Genomic DNA, 19,467 nt, shown 5'->3' on the forward strand with positions numbered 1-19,467 from the left:
AGAGGAAACTGTAAAATAATGGTTAGATAAAACCACAAGCAGCCTCTTATTATTATTATCCACAGTGATCCTGCCACAAAACCCAGGACCCTTTAGAGGGTTGAGCAGAGATTTTTTTTCCAGTTCTGCCTTGTAAAACTTGACTTTTAAGAGATGAAAATGAAGTCAATTATAGGGAAGGAGCCCATTCATTTAAAAACAAATGAAATACTTGAAGCCCATTCATTAAGTATGAGGACCAAAGATTCCATAATAAAATGCTATCTCAGTCTGTTCCTGCTGCTGTAACAAAATAACTTAGACCGGGTAACTTATAAAGACCAGAAATGTGTTTCTTACCGTTTGAGAGGCTGGGAAGTCCAAGATCAAGGCACTGGCAGGTTGGATGTCTGGTGAAGGCGCAGTCTCTGCTTCCAAGATGGTGCCTTGTTGCTGTGTTCTCCAGAGGGGACCAATGCAGTGTCTTCAAATGGTGGAAGGGCAAAAGGGCCTCACTAGTTCCATTAAGCCCTTTTATAAGGTCACTAATCCCACTCTTAGTCACCTGTGAAAGGCGCCACCTCTTAATTCTATCACACTGGGGGGGGGTTTAAATTCCAACATATGAATTTTGGAGGGACACATACATTCAAACCACAGATGTCAAAAGTAAAGACCAGAGGCAATATCTTACTATTTCTAATGCCTAGAAAAATCTGTTTTTATGTTCAGGGACAAAACAGAAGTAATGCTGAGAAAAATAACCTGTTTTACAGGTAGCAGCCCAACTTTGGAGAGAAAAGAACACAGCTTAAACTTCCAAAATGTAGGCCTGGAGTTGACCAATAAGATAGGTTATACTCATTTAAAAATTTAAGGCAAAAATGAGGTTAAAAGCCAGTTCCTTTTATTACAATGAATGAGAAATACTATGACTGGAGAAGAGGTTTCACGTGACTAGATTATTCTTGGTTCACACACTGTGGTATCAAAATTAGGGGAAAAAAAACCCACGCTGGATTACACACATTTTTATTGAGTTTTGTCTGATGATAGAGAAACATTTACAAAGGAGTAAATGTTATGTAACTTCTCATAGTATGTAAGTTAGAAGCTGGGCAGCAAACATGGTTACCAAGAGTCATCTGGTTCTTCATGAGAAAAGCCTGTTAAACTAAATTAGGAAAAGACAAAAATTAAAATGTAAAACTTTGTGTCAAAGTTTATTTGCTATCTTCATAATGTTCTCAATTCCTTCCCTGGGGGTTTCTACCCTAGCTTACAATTTATATCAGGATCAATTTCACAAGTTAAAAAACTCAATCGTTTTTATAGTCAGTAATTTTGATTGATTCAATAACTTCTTACAGGCAATCTCAAACATCTAACAGTTTCTCTTGGCTGACAAAATGAGCAATAAACAGTTTGTGTATGAAACAGTATGTAGGGAAAACAGGTACCTTTCAACTTTGTCACTAGATTGCAGCGTGTCCACTAGGGAGCCTTCTTGGACCATCTTTTTTGAGCTCTGATTACATGGAGGGGGTGGAAAATTTTGAAATTAGATATGCATTAATTTTATGAAATTTCTCTAAGAACCATTTTTGAAATATATATGTAATTTAAAAGTCTAAAAAAGAGGTGACTTTTAAACATGAAATTTAGCAAGCACATCAAAATAAACTATAGGGTATGCATTTAACACCCATATTACTACAGACTTACATAAAATATTAATGTCAGTACTAATGCATTTGTTATATGATAGATCTTTTCGTCCTTGTTCTTAATGAGCTACCCCAACTTTTAAAACCTCTTAAATCTTTTACCTTAAGCAAAAAAGCTATGAGTTTTTGTCAAAAGACTAGAATATTTAAAAGACTCAAGGTTCCATTTGAACTTTGGATTTTCTATACTTTTCACCTTTTTGTCTTCAATGGAGAAGATGGATTCCCATCCCAAGAAGTTAAACCACGGAAGCCCTGGATGTCCCCCACCCACAGATTGCCCTGTCCATGGCACTGGCACCTTATCTGCCGACTGCTGGTCTTGCTCCTGCTGGATGATTTTCATGTATTTCTCTAAAGGATTTTCACTGTGAGCAGATTTGTCTTTCATTTCTTGATTACTCATTTCTAATTCATTTTCCATTTCTAATTCATTTTCCATTTCAATCTTCAGTGATTCTTCAATCATCCTCTATAAAACAGGCACCAAAACAGAAAATACACAAATATATTTGTAAAACTTTTAAGTATTTTAAAAATGCACTAATATTAATCCTGATCCTTCAAGTACAGCCTGTATGCCAGAGGACTAATTTTTAAAATTGAAGTCATTGCTATCATCAAAGGAAGACAAATATGTCATCTCAAGGAAGGTATTAATCGGCAAGGGTCCTGTGCTTTAGACTTGAATTAACCATAAGTCCAAGGAACATTCATATGTTAGAGTAATTAAAGCAAGACTTAGCAGGTATGTTAAGTGGACAGAGTAATCCATCTGCTAGGACCAGAATCGGGACACAGAAGGCAAGAAGAGAACTAGAGGAAGGAGGGAGGGAATGTGTGCCCTTGGAAGCAACCATGGACTGGCAGCCATCTCCTCCCTTGGGTTCTAGTCCCAGCTAGCTGACACTGACAGCCTCTTCTTTAAACCCTGTTTTCAAAGCAAAGTTCTGCAGCAAAGCACAGTCTACCTTTTTTACAGGCTTGTTTTAAGGATCAGATGAGAAAGTACAAAAATTCCTTCAAAAACCATCCTTTACTACAAAACTCCTAAGCTGCACATTCTGTGCAGCCTTTCTCACCGTCTAAGACAAGGAGAGGATAGGGATGCCTTTTAAGGCACCTGCCGCTCCTCTGACTTTGTACACCAATTGACTCCCCTCCCTGAGCTCAATGTACTTACGAAAGGTGTACAATGGAGCGACCAGTACAGAAAATCAAGTTATACTTATTACCCTTTCCTGATACAGTTTTTCTAGTTGTCTTCGTTCCCTTTCTAAAACTTCTTGTAGATTACTCTGCCTTCTTTCTTCTCTCTGCCTTCGTTCTTTCACTTGCTGTTCCCGTATTTTTTCTTCTTCCTTTTGTTCTTCAATTTGTTTCTGATCTACACCTAATAGGACAGAAAATAAAGAGTAGCTTCCAGTATCAGATTGTTCAAATGAATGCAGGACCAGTCTGCAGGAGCCCTTGCCAAGACCCACGGAGACTCTGCTTGGCTTTTAGTTGACTCTGTGACCTGCTTCAAGTCACTGTTTCATTTTCACTCACTTCAAGCCCCCAACCCCACTCCTTGAACTGTACCCTACTTCACTTGGCTAAGACAAATAACAAGTCATCCTCACCATGACCAACTCCAATTGTCCTCCCTCCATGTCACACGCTCTCATCCTCTTCACAGATCTCCTCCCTCCTTTCCAAGACAAACCCTGCATTTCTGCCTCTGCCTTTGATTGTAATCCCTCCCCTATCTTTAGGACCCTGACTGAGCCATTAATCCCTATTTCTATACACAGTAGTTTTAGAAGTCTTACTCCCATAAAGATGCTCAAGTCTGTCCTACCCCAACAAAACAACAGAAATCACACCACTGCCCTCCCCCCGGCCATTCCAGCCATCTCACTGCTCATTCCCCACTTCCTCCAAACTGACGGCAGCCCTTCCTGGGGTTTTAGCGATCACTTGTATTTGGATCCTTTCCATATCTTTTCCTCTACTCCTGATCTCTCTCCCTAGCCTCGCGTCCACATTTCTGATAGTTCCCTGTCATCCGCATGTGGAAACCCCACAGCACCAGCTTCGTCCTGGGCATGATCGTCCTAGTCCTTCGATCATGCTCTTTCTACCCTCCAACCACTCAGCCACCAGCGCTTGCAGGTTCACACTCCCTGTCCTGTGGCTGCAACAGGGGCCCTTCTCACCATCTTCCTGGACTACTGAAACAGCCCAGTCAAGGCTCTCCCTGAAGCCAGTCTCTGCCTTCCAACAACCTGTGGTCATCTGTACCAGGCATTTCCTGACAGGAAGATGTGGATCTGCTGTGTGTGCATCATCTCCACTCTGATAGAGTCCAATGCCATGGTAGTCCAGGCTGACAATCTGCCCTTTTCTTTCCAGATTGATTTCCTACATCACCACCAACTTTGTACTAGAAATATTTCATCTGTACCAACCCACTCACTGGAGCCTGGCCATGGCTGTATCTTCCTTGCTCAGCATTCACCTTCACTATCTCCTCAGTCTGTAGCACTCCCTTGCTCTCAAAGTCTGAAATGCTGTTCAAGACCCAACTGAAATGCCACCTCCTCCTTATTCCTGAAGTGACAAGTAACCACTCCAGCATCTTACTTGCAGGATATCTTGTAGCTGCTTTGTCAAAAACTACACATACTTGTTTCTTCCACTTCTATTCCTTCCAGGCAAGGCCCATATTTTAATTACTTGTCTGTTCTCTCTGCATCTTGGCACAGGTCCCTACATCTCACAAGTTTTAATTAGACCCCAATCCCAGAGACAATTATGCTGACCTTTCTCTTCCGGCTCTGACCCATAACCTACATTTTTTTTTTTTTTTTAACCCAAGCAATGCTAATAAGCAGAAAAATTCATAGGTTCAGCAGAGGACTTTGAACCTTTTTGCTGTGCCTTGTTCTAAAGCGATCAGCAGGAACTGAGTTTTACTAATAGGAGAGAAGCAACACAATTTCTTCTCTCTCTCCCCGCATCTCTTCTGAATCCTTCTCATGAAATTAAAATACCAGAGTAGATAGCTGATCATTTCCACAGGCAGAAATGCAACTTCCTCCTTGCTAGAAGAAGAAAAAATGGTTACTCCTAAACCAGATCGCTTTCTTATATGGAATAGTAATCTCAAAATAGGAATGTTGTTTAAGCACCAATTACAAAATAAAGAGGAAGAGTGAGCTGCTTCTCTGCTCTGGTGTATATTTGGTAGTTGCAGGGTGGTATACAGAAACCTCTTGGACACAAGGGGAAAGAAAGGAAGTATGTCCACGGGGCACCTCCGAGACACCAAATTTCAGACTTTTTGAATTCCCTTTGTGCCCAGATGAAGAGGTGAAATGACAAATATAACAATTTCTCAATAACCAAAATGTCACTCGCCATGCTGCTTAATAATTTTTAAAGCCAATATTATAATCTATGTTCCATCTCAGTGGCAGAACACCTAGTTACTCAGCTGATTTCCCTTATCCTATCACATTATTTGTATTCCCTCGCTCAGGTCTGTGCCAAATGGGTGCCTGTAGACACTCCCTCTTGTGGCCGCGGCCCCTACTCCCCGTTCCCTGCTACGGTCCTGGGTGATGGCCTGCTGACTATCTGCCTCCCCTACTAGAAATCCAGGAAGGTGAGGGCTTGAGCTACAGGCTCAGCCCTGAGCAAAGTGCCCAGCAGAGAGAAGGCTCTAGATCAAGTCTCACTGAATGCTTTCCAAAGCAGATTTACTCTGGAATCAGCAAAATCAACCCTCTCAAAATCTCTTGCCTCTTTCAGTAATTTTATACGTTCCTGAGTACCATGACTAAAACCAAGAAACTGCTAACAGAGGTTTTGGGTATGATGTTTTTCCAATGTTTGGGAGGGACTAAGAGGTGGCTTTACTTGAGAAAATTCCTTTCAGATTTGAGGATTAAACACTTGGTCCAAGAAGAAAAGGACCTGGCTGTTGGCTGAGCCCTGGAACAAAACACAAAGCTCCCACGGCTCTCTTGCCGTCTCCCTTCACCCCCAGTGAGGGAAGTAGGTAATCTGGAGAAGAGGAAAGAGGAAGTGGGCCAGACAAGAGAAGTCTGATGGCCAGTTTTCCTCCAGTGCTAAGCTAACTCGGTGTCATAGCTTTTCCAAAGATTGAAATACAAAGTTTTTCTGTCCTAATTTCTTATGACGCAAAGGAAACAAGTAGATAGAAAAATAAATAATATTTAAATGTTACAATCACATTAAAGATATATGATGGGAGTTAATTATTACTTCAATTTTTCACCATGATTTCCCAAAATGATAAGGTTCCCATGGAACAGTTTTTGTAGAAGAGTCTTGGGGAAAAGTCCAACTACTATTCCAGGCACTGAAGAGTTAATGAAAACACTTTTTAAGCAACTGGCCTGAGAAGCCTAAATGAGAAGCCTTTTCTTCCAATGTGTCCTTTCCTCAGCACTGTCTTTACATGTTCACGTGGGAATTACTTCAGAAATGTCGTTAACAATATAATGACACTATAACTCCCCAACCCAAGATTTTGACTAATTTACACCTATAAGAAGACTTCAGTGATACATGAAATAATTCACAGAGCACACAGACTGGTATTTAGTATGCGACCCTGCTGACTGTTAGTTCAAAAACAGAACTTACTTGGGTGCTGATATGAGAAGGGCACAGGAGCTGCAGCAGCATCCACATAAGGCATGTCCCCAGCAGGAGAGAGCCCATCCATTTCCAACTGCCTTGGCACGTTCCCTGCAGCTGCATGAGGCACAAACAATTGTCCCATGAGTCCTTAATAATAACACCAAGAAAAAGAAGGGCAGTGCAGTGTGGGGGCAACTGACTGGAGAACGGGAACTGAAGCCAAAGTAACTGGGTGCGCCCTTTCCTAACAGGATTCCATGAAGTTCCCAACATAACCACTTGCCAACGTATTTGCTTGTCAGAGTGTTTTTGTACTTGAAAGAATTAACTTTGTTTACAAAATTAGATTTGTTACCCAACAGGAAAATCAACCCAGTGACAGTAAAGAATTCAATTGGCTTGCTGATAATCATTTGAATTCTATTAAACTATCAATGGTTTAACACAAAGACGTTAACAAATATTCACAAAATTTACCAAGCCCTCTAACTGTTCAAAATATTACATTTTCAGATTTGAAGATGAAGTTTACAAGGCTAACCAACAGCTTATATACAAATATAAAGAAAGAACCTTAGAGATGATAGGCTCTACATGCTTATTTTACACTTACAAAGTGGCTACAAAGTGAGACAGTCTAAGGCAGGTCAGGACACCAGTTTCTGGACTCTTAATATTCTTTTATCTCCATTCTTTCACTAAAAATGAGGTTTTGTAAATCTGAGGCAATCAACAGAATCAGCAAATTTAGAAAATAACATCCTTACGCCAGGCGCAGTGGCTCATGCCTGTAATCCCAGCACTTTGGGAGGCTGAGGCAGGTGTATCACTTGAGGTCAGGAGCTCAAGAGCAGCCTGGCCGATATGGTGAAACCCCATCTCTACTAAAAATACAAAAAAACTAGCTGGGTGTGGTGGCGTGTGCCTGCGGTCCCAGCTACTTGGAAGGCTGAGGCACATGAATCGCTTGGACCTGGGAGGAGGAGGGAGGTTGCAGTGAGCCAAGGTCGGACCACTGTACTCCAGCCTGGGCAACAGAGACAGACTCCATCTCAAAAAATATAAAAATAAACACTGCTGTATTCTATAAAAAGGTAAAAATAAATTAAGAAAAATCACTTAAAATCTGATAATTATTTAAAATCTGATGTTAATAGTTCATTTATAAGCTAAAAATTAGCTCAAACTCTGAAATTATTAGTCATACTGAAATTTTTAAAAAGTAAACAGACACATGCATGAAAATCTTCATGACAGAAAAATGAGGTGATACATCTGTACTTGTGGTTGTATCACAAAATAATAATGACCCAATTTGTAACTGCTTTTCTTTTTAAACCAATGGATACGTTTCACCAAAACTAAGCTTTCTAGATTTTCAACTTATAAAAACTGATACTTATATTTGAACTTACATTCAAAAGATGATTCAAATTCCTCATTATCCTTAAAAGCTAGCTTGTCCACATCTGAAAATTCACTTTTGTCTTGAAGTTCAGTTTGTCTTCGATAACGACTAGATTGGAAGGATAAAATTCATGAATGTGAAGTTTTAATAATGGAAAACCAAAGAGCACAAGGTGACAAAAAGCCTTTTGTGACTCAAGAAAAGGCTCTACAAAATTCCTTTTCTCTTTGTCTTGTAAAGAATAGCTCCACCTCACCACCACCACTAGGCATTGTTCTCAGCAATTAATACCTGTTTACTCAGTTACTCCTTGTAACTATTTCATGCTGTGAAGTAGATACTACAGTTGTTAATAAAGAATAATGTTGTACTCTGAATGCTATTCCTAGGAAATAACCATAAAACATTTCTGAAAAAAAATTCTGCATACTATCAGCATGAACCAGCTGAAGATGCAATACCACAACCTTAAGTGAGCAAAGTGCCCTAACTCGGCATATGTGTGTGTCTTACCTTCCTTTTGGCTTATCACAAAAAAAAAAAAAAAAAAAAAAAAAAAAAAGCTTTAGGACCATGACAGGCCCATCTGGCAGAGAACTACATTAACATGCGGATGCCCAGGCTGGAGCCAGAACTAAGGAGTCAGTTCTCTCTGCTGTGGGGCCCAGGTATGGGTAGAAGTCTGCTCATGACTCAAATCACAGCCTGGCTGACCCAGTGGCCTGTTTCTAAAAACATCCACTCCTTCCTGTTTCAACAATCATACTCTACTCCAGAGCCTGCTACCAGGTTTGAATTTATTTCAATGATATGCAGGTCAGAACCTTATCTATTTATATTTCAATGCCAAAATATTTTTAAATGACTTTTTAATGATGTGTAAAATTGTTCCAACTTTAGAAATAACCTCCATTTGTTTTTTATCTTAATAAACCAAGTCTATTCACAGAACCAGGAAGATGCTTATTCACACCAGATTGCATGGTCCATACATCAAGTTTAGCAAATAAGCATTATCCACTTATTTGCTAAAAACAATCTTTTTCCCTCTAGGTAATTTAGATGATTCTCAAAAATGACACATCATTTTGCAATCTGATTGCAAATTCTATACTGCCACATGATCTATAATAACTATCTTAAAAAAAAAAAAAATCCCAGTAAAACAACTGAAGGCTGACACAGCAAATAACATGATTCAGCTGAAGCTAATCAATCAGAATGTTATACATACCCCACTTTCTGCTCCGTAGGGCTGGAGACGGGAGGGATGGAGAGGCTGTGCCTAGACTCAGTGGGTGATAGTAGGGGCATTCTGTCAGGACAAGGACTGGGGGAAACAACGTGTGATCTGCTCAGACCTAAGGTGCAGAAAGAACCAAGGCAAAAATATTACCAATTGCATGGAGAAGATACCAACATGGTTTCTAAAGAGCTCTATTAGTTTGAAAATAAACTGTTATCCTCACAAAAAGCCAACTATGATGCATAAGATCCACAAAACTAATGATTCAAGCACTAAATTAAATTGCAGTGGCAATAATAAAATGCATGAAACCAACAGGCAGCAAAGGAAAGGCGACTATCACTCTCTAAACAGCTCTGTGTGCCAAGCAAACACTAAACCTTGCCACTCTGGCCCGGTGACCCTCACAGCAACCCGTGTCGTGGGCAGGGTGGCTACCCAACTCCAGAGCACCCCACAACCCTTTGTGCGGGTGGCTTACCTTCTAGATACATTTCACTTTCGAGGCTTCTTTTTGCTTTTGGAAGGGGTGTGGAAGAGAGGCGTCTGGAGGAAGTGCCCCCGTGGAGCCTCGAGGCAGCACTGCTTGTCAGTACTTCCAAGACGTCATTCCTTTCTTCTTTAAGTGTGCCCACTTGAGGCTGCTCAGAGACAACTCTGTCCTCTCCAAAGATATGTCTTTCCGGGGAACTCGAAGTAATGTTTTTGAAGGCTTCCAGCAAGTGCAGAGATGGTGGGCTCTTTGCTGCTAGTGGGCTTTTGGCAGAGTTTTTAATGACTCTCCGATGGTAACTTCTGAAAGCCTTTTCCAAGCGTTCAGCCTCTTGCTGAAGCTCTTTGACCCTTGCCTTAGTATTGGCTACAAACTCAAGGTCAGAATCAGGGGAACTACCCTCCACCCATGCATTTGGATAATTTGTGATCCTTGATGCAACCATACGTGCTATAACTTTTTCCTGTTTAAAAGGACTGTTCAAAAAATCCCCACATATCTCATCATTGCGAGGCACCATGTTGCCATTTATTAATCCATTGACAGAACGATCGATCACAGACTGCTTTGGATTGCAGTACACTTCATTCTCTAGGGCTGCAGGGTACAAAAAGCAAATTTCAGAAGTGAGTGAACAAGGCAGAGAAGAAAATATACTCGAGAATATTATTTTTTTTGAAAAATGGAAGAAAGTAATAAGGACAAACTTGCACGTTAAAGTTTCTGAAGCCATGGTAATGATAACCACTAACATTTATTGAGAGCTTATTGTACCAGCTACAGCTTCATATGTCTTTTGTAACATGATATAATTTCAGAATCCATTCTGCACAATTTTGAAATCCACAAGGCTCTGAGAACTGAAAATGTATTCATAATTTATTTGCTGGCAAAGCCTAACCAGTCTTGAACTCATTTGGCTGAAAAGTTTGACCTGAACTGATGTAAACCCATTTATAATCTTTATTTATCCCAGCATAAATATTCATACAGTTGACTGCAAATAATTAATGTTTTACTATAGGATGCTGTTCAGAACTCCCAGGGCTAGTGCGAAATCCACAGGATATGGCCTGAGTTTCATATAAGGAAGTGAGGACCTGCATTCACAACAACACTGTGGTCAAGGAACTCTCACTGTTCCGATTTTACAGATGGGGGAACTAAAGCTTACTGAGGCTGGGTCACACGGTTAGCAGGTCTAAGAGCTACTGGGCTTTCGTAATGCAAAGCCAGTGCGTGTGCCCCACTCTCCTGCAATGCCTCCGCGTGATGCTGCAAGAAAAAAGTTTGCCCTCAGCAACACATACATGCGAAAGGGTTCTATCCTCATTCAACTATTTTTTATTGATAGGAGACTGCTATGACTTCAGCTGTGACAAGTTTCGCAAACAGAATTGAAAGAAAATGAGGAACAGAAAAAAGTAGAAATGAGTAGAGATAAAAATAAAACAAGTGCTGGTAGAAGAGAGCAAGGAGCTGAGAAGGAAAGAATGCAGGAGGGAACGAGGAAGGCTCAGACCTAGTTGAACTGGTAACACGTACGTACTTTCTTTGAGCTTGAAAGCAACTGAAGAAGAAAGTATCTAAACTTCAATATCCTTCTTACGAAGTAGGAAGGGGCAGAGACGCATCCACAGTTAAGACACAATAATAAAATGATACCAATGACCATTTCCTGAGTGTCTTTTATGTCCCAGGCACTGGACTGAAACCCATTTCATTTCATCTTTTTCATCATGGCTCAGTAGGTATTATTATCCCCATTACAGATGAGGAGATTGAGGCCCAAGGAAGTTAAAGTAACATGCCCAAGGTCAAACAACTTCAAAACTGGGGTCCAAAAGAAGAACAGTTCTCTGATTCTGAGGGCAATGTTCTTTTTGCTAAACCACCCTGCTTGTCCTGTATATTTATATATCTATCAAGGAATCCATAAAACTACTGAATTGGTGTTAACATTGGGGTTACAAATAAAAAAAGAAATCCTAGAATGAATGTGGGGACTTCTACATCACCACCATTCCTTTCCTATTGGGACATGAGACTCTCCCAAGCCATGAGGCACCTATGAAGCAAATCACTTTTGCTGATGATCCAGATGGTATTACCAAAATGGATAGGCAGTTTTACTTCTAAAATGACACATATTTCTATGGCTTTTCCCCTAACACAGTAATTACTATTCAATAAATTATGATCATTACATTTTCACAGACAACAGAAGCTTTATACACACAAAAATATTTATGGGTTAAAATGTCTCTAACCTGTCTGAGTTTGTTTCAGTTGCAATTTTAAATCGGCAACCTGAGTAGTTAACCTCTTTACAGAAGCTTTGTAACCCAGAATCTGGGCCTTCAGCTGTGCAGAATGTTCAATCTGAAAAGATTCAGAATAGGAAAAGAAATCCATGTAAAACAAATCACAGCTTGCTTCAAAAGGAAAAATTATCTTATCGTGTTTGTACTCTTTTTGTTCTGCCAATTTCAAGAAGCTTTATGACAGTAAACAAGAGGGTCCCTATTAAAAAAAAACACAAGCAGAACAAAGAAGTTTTTTCACCATCTTTTTCAGTCATATCAAAGAACTCTAGGGCATGCAGGCGGAAATCAGAAGACACAGTGAATGTTTGTAATACTTCTTAGGGTGAGAATCAAGAGATAACAGTGGGTACCATCAGGCACTCAGAAAACTTTATGTTTAGGTGAGTTTGCTTTCTTCTCCATTTTATTACTATTACGAATATAAAGTCATATTATCACTGCAAAATTTTCTCAGATGAGAAAGGGTACCTTTAGCATATTTGGGAGAGTAATGTTTGATGTTAAAATAAATCTGATTTACACTAGTATGACTTGTGCCAAGTTTACATATCTATGAAGTGTACTGGTATCACACTAGAACTGAAGAAGAGCAATACTCACTTCATCTTGCAGTTGTTTGTGCAGAGCTTGCCTGCGGCTTTCGAACTCCTCATGCTCAACCACTATAGCCTTTTCGGCTTTCCGTAGTTCTTTCTGAAAGACTGCAAGTTCAGGAGCCGGCTGAGCTAGGCCTAAGAGGGTAAAAAAAAATCCTAGTCATTACCAACCTTAAGTTATTCCACTTAACAAAAACTGTTAAAGGGGTTTTAAAGTGTTCCTTTGCTTTGTACTCACGCAATAAATATGATAAGTCTATTAAATGAGCTCAAAGCAATCCTGACTCTCAAATTTCACAACAAAAGAATTTAGTGCATGTTAATGAAAACTTTATTACCCTTGGAGCACTACTCCAAGTAAAAGAACTCTTTCAAATCCTCAAATTAACCTGAAAGCCTGTTTCTCTCCTCTACCATGCACAGAAGGAGCTCTCTCTCTGGTCTACCTGTTGATGACAGCCCTGGGATCCAATATGATCTGGGCATCTGACAGCAGCAGTTGGGATCCAAGCAGAAGGCAGATGGTTGTCACAGTCAAGGTCATCTAAGAACCCTTTAATAAAGGTTGACTTACTCAGGGTATGCACAAAGGATGGTGGAGTTCCCTGGGCTAGTAACAGGGCCACACTGTTAGCGCTCCTTGGGCCTGGAGAATCAGGGGAGGGAGAAATTCTCAGCACTGGAGAGAGGGAGGTGGTGCAGAGCACCCGGAAGAGGTCATCACAGGCACTATGACCTCACTTGGCCATGAGGCAGTGGCCAGCCTAGGGCTACTGTATGTAGAGGCTGGTGTCCCCACTGGCCAAACCCAATCAGCAGAGGGCAAGGGAAGCCTTGATACCACCTAAAGCAGGTTTGCAGAGTTTAATCCAAGAATCTTAATTTTATAAACCTTCCCAATTTAAGCCTCCCCCACCTTATACAAGTACAAAGCATAGTTTTATAATACTGACCTAATACGAATTACTAAAACATGCAAGTCAGAAAAAAAGAAAAATACATACGGTTTAGGAGATGCAAGATTTCATTTCTACTCTCTTCCAGTTGTTGTTTAAGTAATTTATTTTGTGCCAGAAGCTCCAGTTTCTCTTCTTTGAGTAGTGAATAATCACTCATCTCTTTAACCTTTTCATTCAGCATATGGTTTTGTTTTGTTATTGCCAAAGACTGCGCTTTGACAGACTCTAATTCAAGCTAAAATTCAAAAAGGAAAATTTACATTTGAATAATGACTTTACAGCACTGCAAAAGTAAAAGCTGGCAGGCTCCTTTAAGCATGGTGTCACAATTTAATTAAGGTCACTGGATAGAAGTCTGACTCTCTGCAGTAAGACTCTAACTACAGTAACAAAAATTATCTTCTGCCCTACAGTTGAGGCAGCACCATCCCATGAAGCAAGTCCTTCTAAGATTATCATCCCATTTTCCAGAGGCAACCAAGAACCCAACAACAATCACCCATCATAGCAATATATATTTTTTAAATATGAAAAGGTAAGATAAAAATGGCTAGGCATGGTGGTTCACGCCTGTAATCACAGCACTTTGGGAGGCTGAGGCAAGAGGATTGCTTGAGCTCAGGAGACCACCGTGGGCAACACGGCGAAACCCCATCTCTACTAAAAATACAAAAATTAGCTGGGCGTGGTGGCACATGGCTGTAATCCCAGCTACTCGGGAGGCTGAGACATGAGAATCACTTGAACCTGGGAGGTGGAAGTTGGTTGCAGTGAGCCAAGATCACAACACTGCACTCCAGCCTGGGCGAAAGAACAAGACTCTGTCTAGAAAGAAAGAAAGATTCCGTAACATGTTGCGAAGTGCTTCCCTTTTCTTAGTATAATATATACCATATTTGAGTACAAAAGCCTACAAAGTTCTCACATAAGTCAAAGTTGCTAAAATAAATTTTATATACAAAATATGTTGTAAGTACCTAAAGTTCCAGCTTTCCTTCAGACAGCAAGCACACGAATGAATAGAAAAGTAAAGCAGCAATGATATGTGAAAAGTGCACCTCATTTTGTTTTAATCTGTAAGATAACAATGTAACAACAGGAATTTTTCTACCTGCTGCTGATGGAAGGAGAGAACAGGCTGATGTAGAAACTAACAGTAATGGCCACCTGCTATGAACTAGGCACGTAAGTTAGCTTACTGAATTCCCTCAACAACCCTATAATGTGGAAAACATCTTAGTTTACAGCTCAGGAACCTGCAGTCACAGAACTTCCCTAGTGACACACAAGCAGTTAGAGACACAGACAGGATTTGAGCAGGACTCCAGGACCCAAAGCTCTATCTGCGCTTTCCTATGTGACATTGATTGAAATTAAGAACTATTGAATTAACTTCAGTCATCACCTTCTTAGCCATATAAATGGCAGTCGAAACACCTCAAGAGGATGACTTAGGATAAATTATGTATGACTAAAATTTCATATATTGCTTAGAATCTATTTCAAAAACCAATATGCTTAACAATTACCTCAAGTTCTTTCACACGATTTACAGATTGATTGAGTTCCTCCTTTTTTGAATTAATAGCTGTGAGCTCCTCTTGCAAATGAACAGCTTTTTCTGAAAAAAGAACCCACCAATTAAACACCATAATGTTTTCCTAATGAATACAAAAGCCATTTAATATTTATGGCCAGTATGTCAGACCTAATGACCACTATTTCACAATCGAAATAGCAGAGGTAGGGGGCAAGTAAGAAATAAACCCTATTACCCAACAGGTGATGTGAAGCTATAACTGTCATGTATGTGGTGAAATTCCACTTGCTACACATGCTAACCAGTTATACCATCTGCTCAAAGCACAGGGCCCTAATACCCACAGCTCTTAACTTCCTTGAAGACAAAGATCTGTCTGTTACTATATTGTAGTTACTATTTTGTAGTTTTCACTTCATCTAACACAAGTCTATGTAGATATATCATCAAACCATAATTTGTTACATACATATTGGTACTAATCCATAAAAGAAGTATTAGTCTCCACAAGATAGTAAAAGAGGCTGGGCACAGTGGCTCATGCCTGTAATTCCAGCACTCTGGGAGACCAAGGCAGGCAGACCACCTGAGCTCAGGAGTTCGAGACCAGCCTGGCCAACATGGTGAAACTCTGTCTCTACAAAATTTAGCAGGGCATGGTGGTGCACACCTGTAGTCCCAGCTACTTGGGAGGCTGAGGCACAAGAATCACTTGAACCCAGGAGGCGGAGGTTGCAGTGAGCCGAGATTGTGCCACTGTACTCCAGCCTGTGCAACAGAGCAAGACTCCATCTCTAAAACAAAAAAAAGACAGTAGCCACACATCGGGTATCTGGGTCAACATCAACTACCCAACTCTGGTTTACTCCCAAGAATCTACTTGAATTTTCCACCAAAACTTCAACTTCTTGTTGCAGCAATTTCCTAGAAATACACTGAAATGTGAAACATCTGAAGATTGAAAAATTATTCAACTTCCACAGTCTCAGGCCAATGTACACAAGAGTTCAGAAGGTTATACATCAAGTAAAAATATTGTAAAGCATAAAAATACATTAGAAGCAAAAGAAATAAGAAACTAGGTCACAGGGGACAGAGAAGTTAAAGTTTTCGTAAGTGAAAAATAAAGTCTCTCATGGTTAGGAGTAATACATACTTCATGGCAGTAAGTTGCTGCTACGTTCCTGACAATTGCAGATTTATCAAAATATATGAAATGAAGTTGGATAAAATATCCATGATAAATCACTGGCCTTTGTGAATATACAAATTACTGAACATGAAGGTTTCTCAAAAGGCAGTGAAGACAATGATTTTTTTTAAATTTATAAAATTAAAATTACAAAAAATGTGTAATTTTGTAGAAACAATGAAGTGTAAGCTATATTTTTTAGAATATGGAACAGGCCCAACTTGGGAAGCTAATAACCTACAGCAGAACTGAAAAATACAGCTTATTTCTCCCCCAAACATCACCTTTATTCTTCCTTTCATCTTCAATCAGTCGATTAGTTCTAATGATGTAGTCATCCTTCAGTTCAAGTTGATACCTGAGAATCAGAATGACTAAATATGAGCTCCTCAGTCATTTTTCTGGAAAGACTGTTATCAGTGCGGGAACTTATCTATGGCACAGGAGCACCTGAGGGCGCTGAACGTGACAATGTGTAAACTTCAAAGTCCTCAATACTAAAGCCAGGGATATGACCTCTGAACATAAAGTGCCCAGTAAAACCCTTCCTCGATCCTATAAACTGGGTCCCAAAACTCAATCACACAAAATGAAGGGTCGTATTATCATAAGGTTAGTTACTGAAAACAATCACTTTTCAGTTGGTCTCAACCGACACAAAGAGCAAAGGGGTAAATTAAATTTACACAGCACACAACAGACTCAATCCCAAATGATAATCAGACGGTCACTTCCAATCCACCGGTACCATCTGTCCACCCCCAACCAAGGTAAGAACTTTTGTGCTCAGGGACTAAGGGCAGTCCTGAGAGCCAACCGCCAAGAGCATTATACCCGGATTAGCAATACCAAAAGGCACATTTTCACCGTTTCACTTCCCTTTCCCAGCTGTTACCATCTGCCCTTTTGGTTCCAAAAGGAAATAGAAGCACTCCTGTGGTGAAGAGCCTCCAAACTCCAACACCTGCCAAAGTCATATGAGGATTCCCAAAGCCAGACAGACACCATGCAGCCTGTGGAAGCTGTCACAATGATACCAAATAGTTCACTAGCTCCCTAACTATGTAAAATTAACACACATATTTTAATTCATTTATTCCTAAAAATTCAGCAACTACAGACATTTCCATTTTAGCTATTTTAGTATAGAAACTGACATAGAAGGTGTGGGTAAAATACATCATTTCAAAATCAACAGATAAAAAAGCTGCCATAGTTTTAAAAAATAGAATTTGTTTAAAGGATAACCTCGAGAAACATTTGCAATACTATGTAATGGTGTATCAATGACAAATTGAGGAAGGCAATAAAAGAGGCCGAATAAGAAATGCCCAGACCACCCGAGCTGAATCATTTCCACGCGACACATTTACAGCAAATATTAACTGAGCACTTTTTATGTGCCAGATGCTTTCCCACACACTGAAGAGAAATGTTACCACATGTGCATAATGTTGTAGCACTGAGATGTTATTCACTGATACACAAAACTCAGACTACAGAAAAGCCAAAGTAACCACAGTTGTCCATATTTTCCTTTCTCTGTATCACTTTTTGCCTCACATAGTTAATTTTAGCTCTTTTGATTCTGGCTTTGCTGAATCTTGAAGAAATACGAGGCACACGTTCACTGACAAATACTATGACCATTAGTGTAATTTATATATGGTTAGATACCCCCATCCTTGGGGCTGTATAAGTGAGGCAGAGAAAAAGATAACCAAAAGTGGTTATAATTCCAATTTTACAGCTTATCAACTATGCAAGCTGAGCAAGTCACAAGGTGTACTAAAAATTAAAGCAAATCACAGCCTGCAATAAATGCTAGAGAAGCCATAAGAAGCACAGAGGATGTGCATCTCTATACTTTTTTTTTTTTTTTGAGATGGATTCTTGCTGTCACCCGGGCTAGTAGAGTGCAGTAGCACAATTTCAGCTCACTGCAACCTCTGCCTCCCGGGTTCAAGTGAATCCCCAGTAGCTGGGATTATAAGCACCCACCACCACACCCGGCTAATTTTTGTATTTTTAGTAGAGATGGGGTTTCACCATGTTGGCCAGGCTGGTCTTGAACTCCTCACCTCAGGTGATCCGCCCACTTCAGCCTCCTAGAATACTGGGATTACAGGCGTGAGCCACCACACCTGGCCCTTATATTTTAAAAACTATCCTAACTTAAATGCAGGAAAGGATTGACTGTATTGATAAAACTATGTATTTTTTTTCAAACACTAAAGTGTGCCTAAGTTACAGACTACTTCGTCAGTTTTTATGTTTCTACCAAATTAATTTAAACGTATCAGTTATTTAAAAATGCTTAACAATTACTTTAGAAGTTCATTCTTGAGCTTTCGGTCATAGGTCTCCTCAAAATTCTTTATATTCTGCTCCCGTCTCCTAAGTGCCTCAGTTATGCTTTTATGTTTTTCCTCCTGGAGCTTCTGGTTCCTGAAATTAGCAAAAATATAAAAAGTAAATAAACTACCATAGCGGAGCTAACAAATTTAGGAAAAAAATCACATGTGTCTAGTTCAATAGACTAAAACTGCTACATGATATCACTATTGGGAAGTAGAAATAAAGAGCCAGAAGTCCTCAGTGTATTTTATGAACTGACCTAGTTACAGCGTACTGAAACTAGCAGAACTGACTATGGCTTTGGGCTGAGGGGAGTGGGAGAGTCTCAAGAGGGAAGCAGTTTCTCATAGAAGATAAGCACTTAAACAATGGTTATAGGTGATAAACGGCCAAAATCAATTCTGGGATGAAAGAATATTATTAGTTACAAAGTAACAAGTAAGTGTACTTATGTGCTTGAATCTTCTATAATACTGTTTCTAACTGTGGGATTTAATTAATTAGTCCATATATATTCAAGATAGAATATTTGTTTTTGTCATTTAATAACCAATCAGCTTTAGCCAAGTGTGGTGGCCCGCACCTATAATCCCAGTTTTTCAGAAGGCTGAGGCAGGAGGATCGCTTGATCCCAAGTGTTTGAGACCAGCCTGGGCAATACAGACAGACCCTGTGTCTTAAAAACAAAACAAAACAAACAACCCTATTGATTGAATGCTGAAAAAAGTACCAAAAGAGAAGGCAAAAGATAGATGGATCAATCAGGGCTTCCAAATACTGAAGAATAGAATGGTCTTCATAGTGAGACTTTAAATCAACCATAGCACCAACTCCTTAGCCAGGAAGGTAGGTTCACAGGTAGTGAGATCCAGTCATCCTGAGAAGTGCTACAAAATGCTGACTAGTCTAAGAACAGGTAAAGGCTCTAGGTATTAGCTCCCTCTGCTGGTAACCTGGAAAGTCGTGGAAAGGTAAACTACATTTAT

At 39.8% G+C, this 19,467-nt stretch overlaps 1 protein-coding gene across 7 annotated transcripts in view; it reads right to left on the reverse strand.

The window, feature by feature from the left end:
• Positions 1-19,467, reverse strand: part of OFD1 (OFD1 centriole and centriolar satellite protein) — a 44,648-nt gene that overhangs the window by 8,008 nt on the left and 17,173 nt on the right. For 4 of the 7 annotated variants that reach the window (XM_030934203.1, XM_030934206.1, XM_030934205.1 and 1 more), the window contains 15 exons: positions 18,452-18,571; positions 16,408-16,481; positions 14,921-15,012; positions 13,437-13,626; positions 13,007-13,078; positions 12,437-12,567; positions 11,780-11,891; positions 9,498-10,106; positions 9,005-9,131; positions 7,778-7,878; positions 6,366-6,476; positions 2,942-3,099; positions 2,008-2,178; positions 1,440-1,507; positions 340-1,153 (listed from right to left, as the gene is read on the reverse strand). In XM_030934203.1, coding sequence (XP_030790063.1) covers positions 1,111-1,153; positions 1,440-1,507; positions 2,008-2,178; positions 2,942-3,099; positions 6,366-6,476; positions 7,778-7,878; positions 9,005-9,131; positions 9,498-10,106; positions 11,780-11,891; positions 12,437-12,567; positions 13,007-13,078; positions 13,437-13,626; positions 14,921-15,012; positions 16,408-16,481; positions 18,452-18,571 — 2,179 coding nt within the window. In that variant the 3' untranslated portion in view covers positions 340-1,110. The remainder of the gene's footprint in view (positions 1-339; positions 1,154-1,439; positions 1,508-2,007; positions 2,179-2,941; positions 3,100-6,365; positions 6,477-7,777; positions 7,879-9,004; positions 9,132-9,497; positions 10,107-11,779; positions 11,892-12,436; positions 12,568-13,006; positions 13,079-13,436; positions 13,627-14,920; positions 15,013-16,407; positions 16,482-18,451; positions 18,572-19,467) is intronic. The other 3 variants (XM_030934204.1, XM_010354058.2, XM_010354059.2) reach the window with 3 other exon arrangements.

Source organism: Rhinopithecus roxellana, chromosome 7, assembly GCF_007565055.1.
Source record: "Rhinopithecus roxellana isolate Shanxi Qingling chromosome 7, ASM756505v1, whole genome shotgun sequence".
In the NCBI taxonomy this organism is placed as follows: Eukaryota; Metazoa; Chordata; class Mammalia; order Primates; family Cercopithecidae; genus Rhinopithecus; species Rhinopithecus roxellana.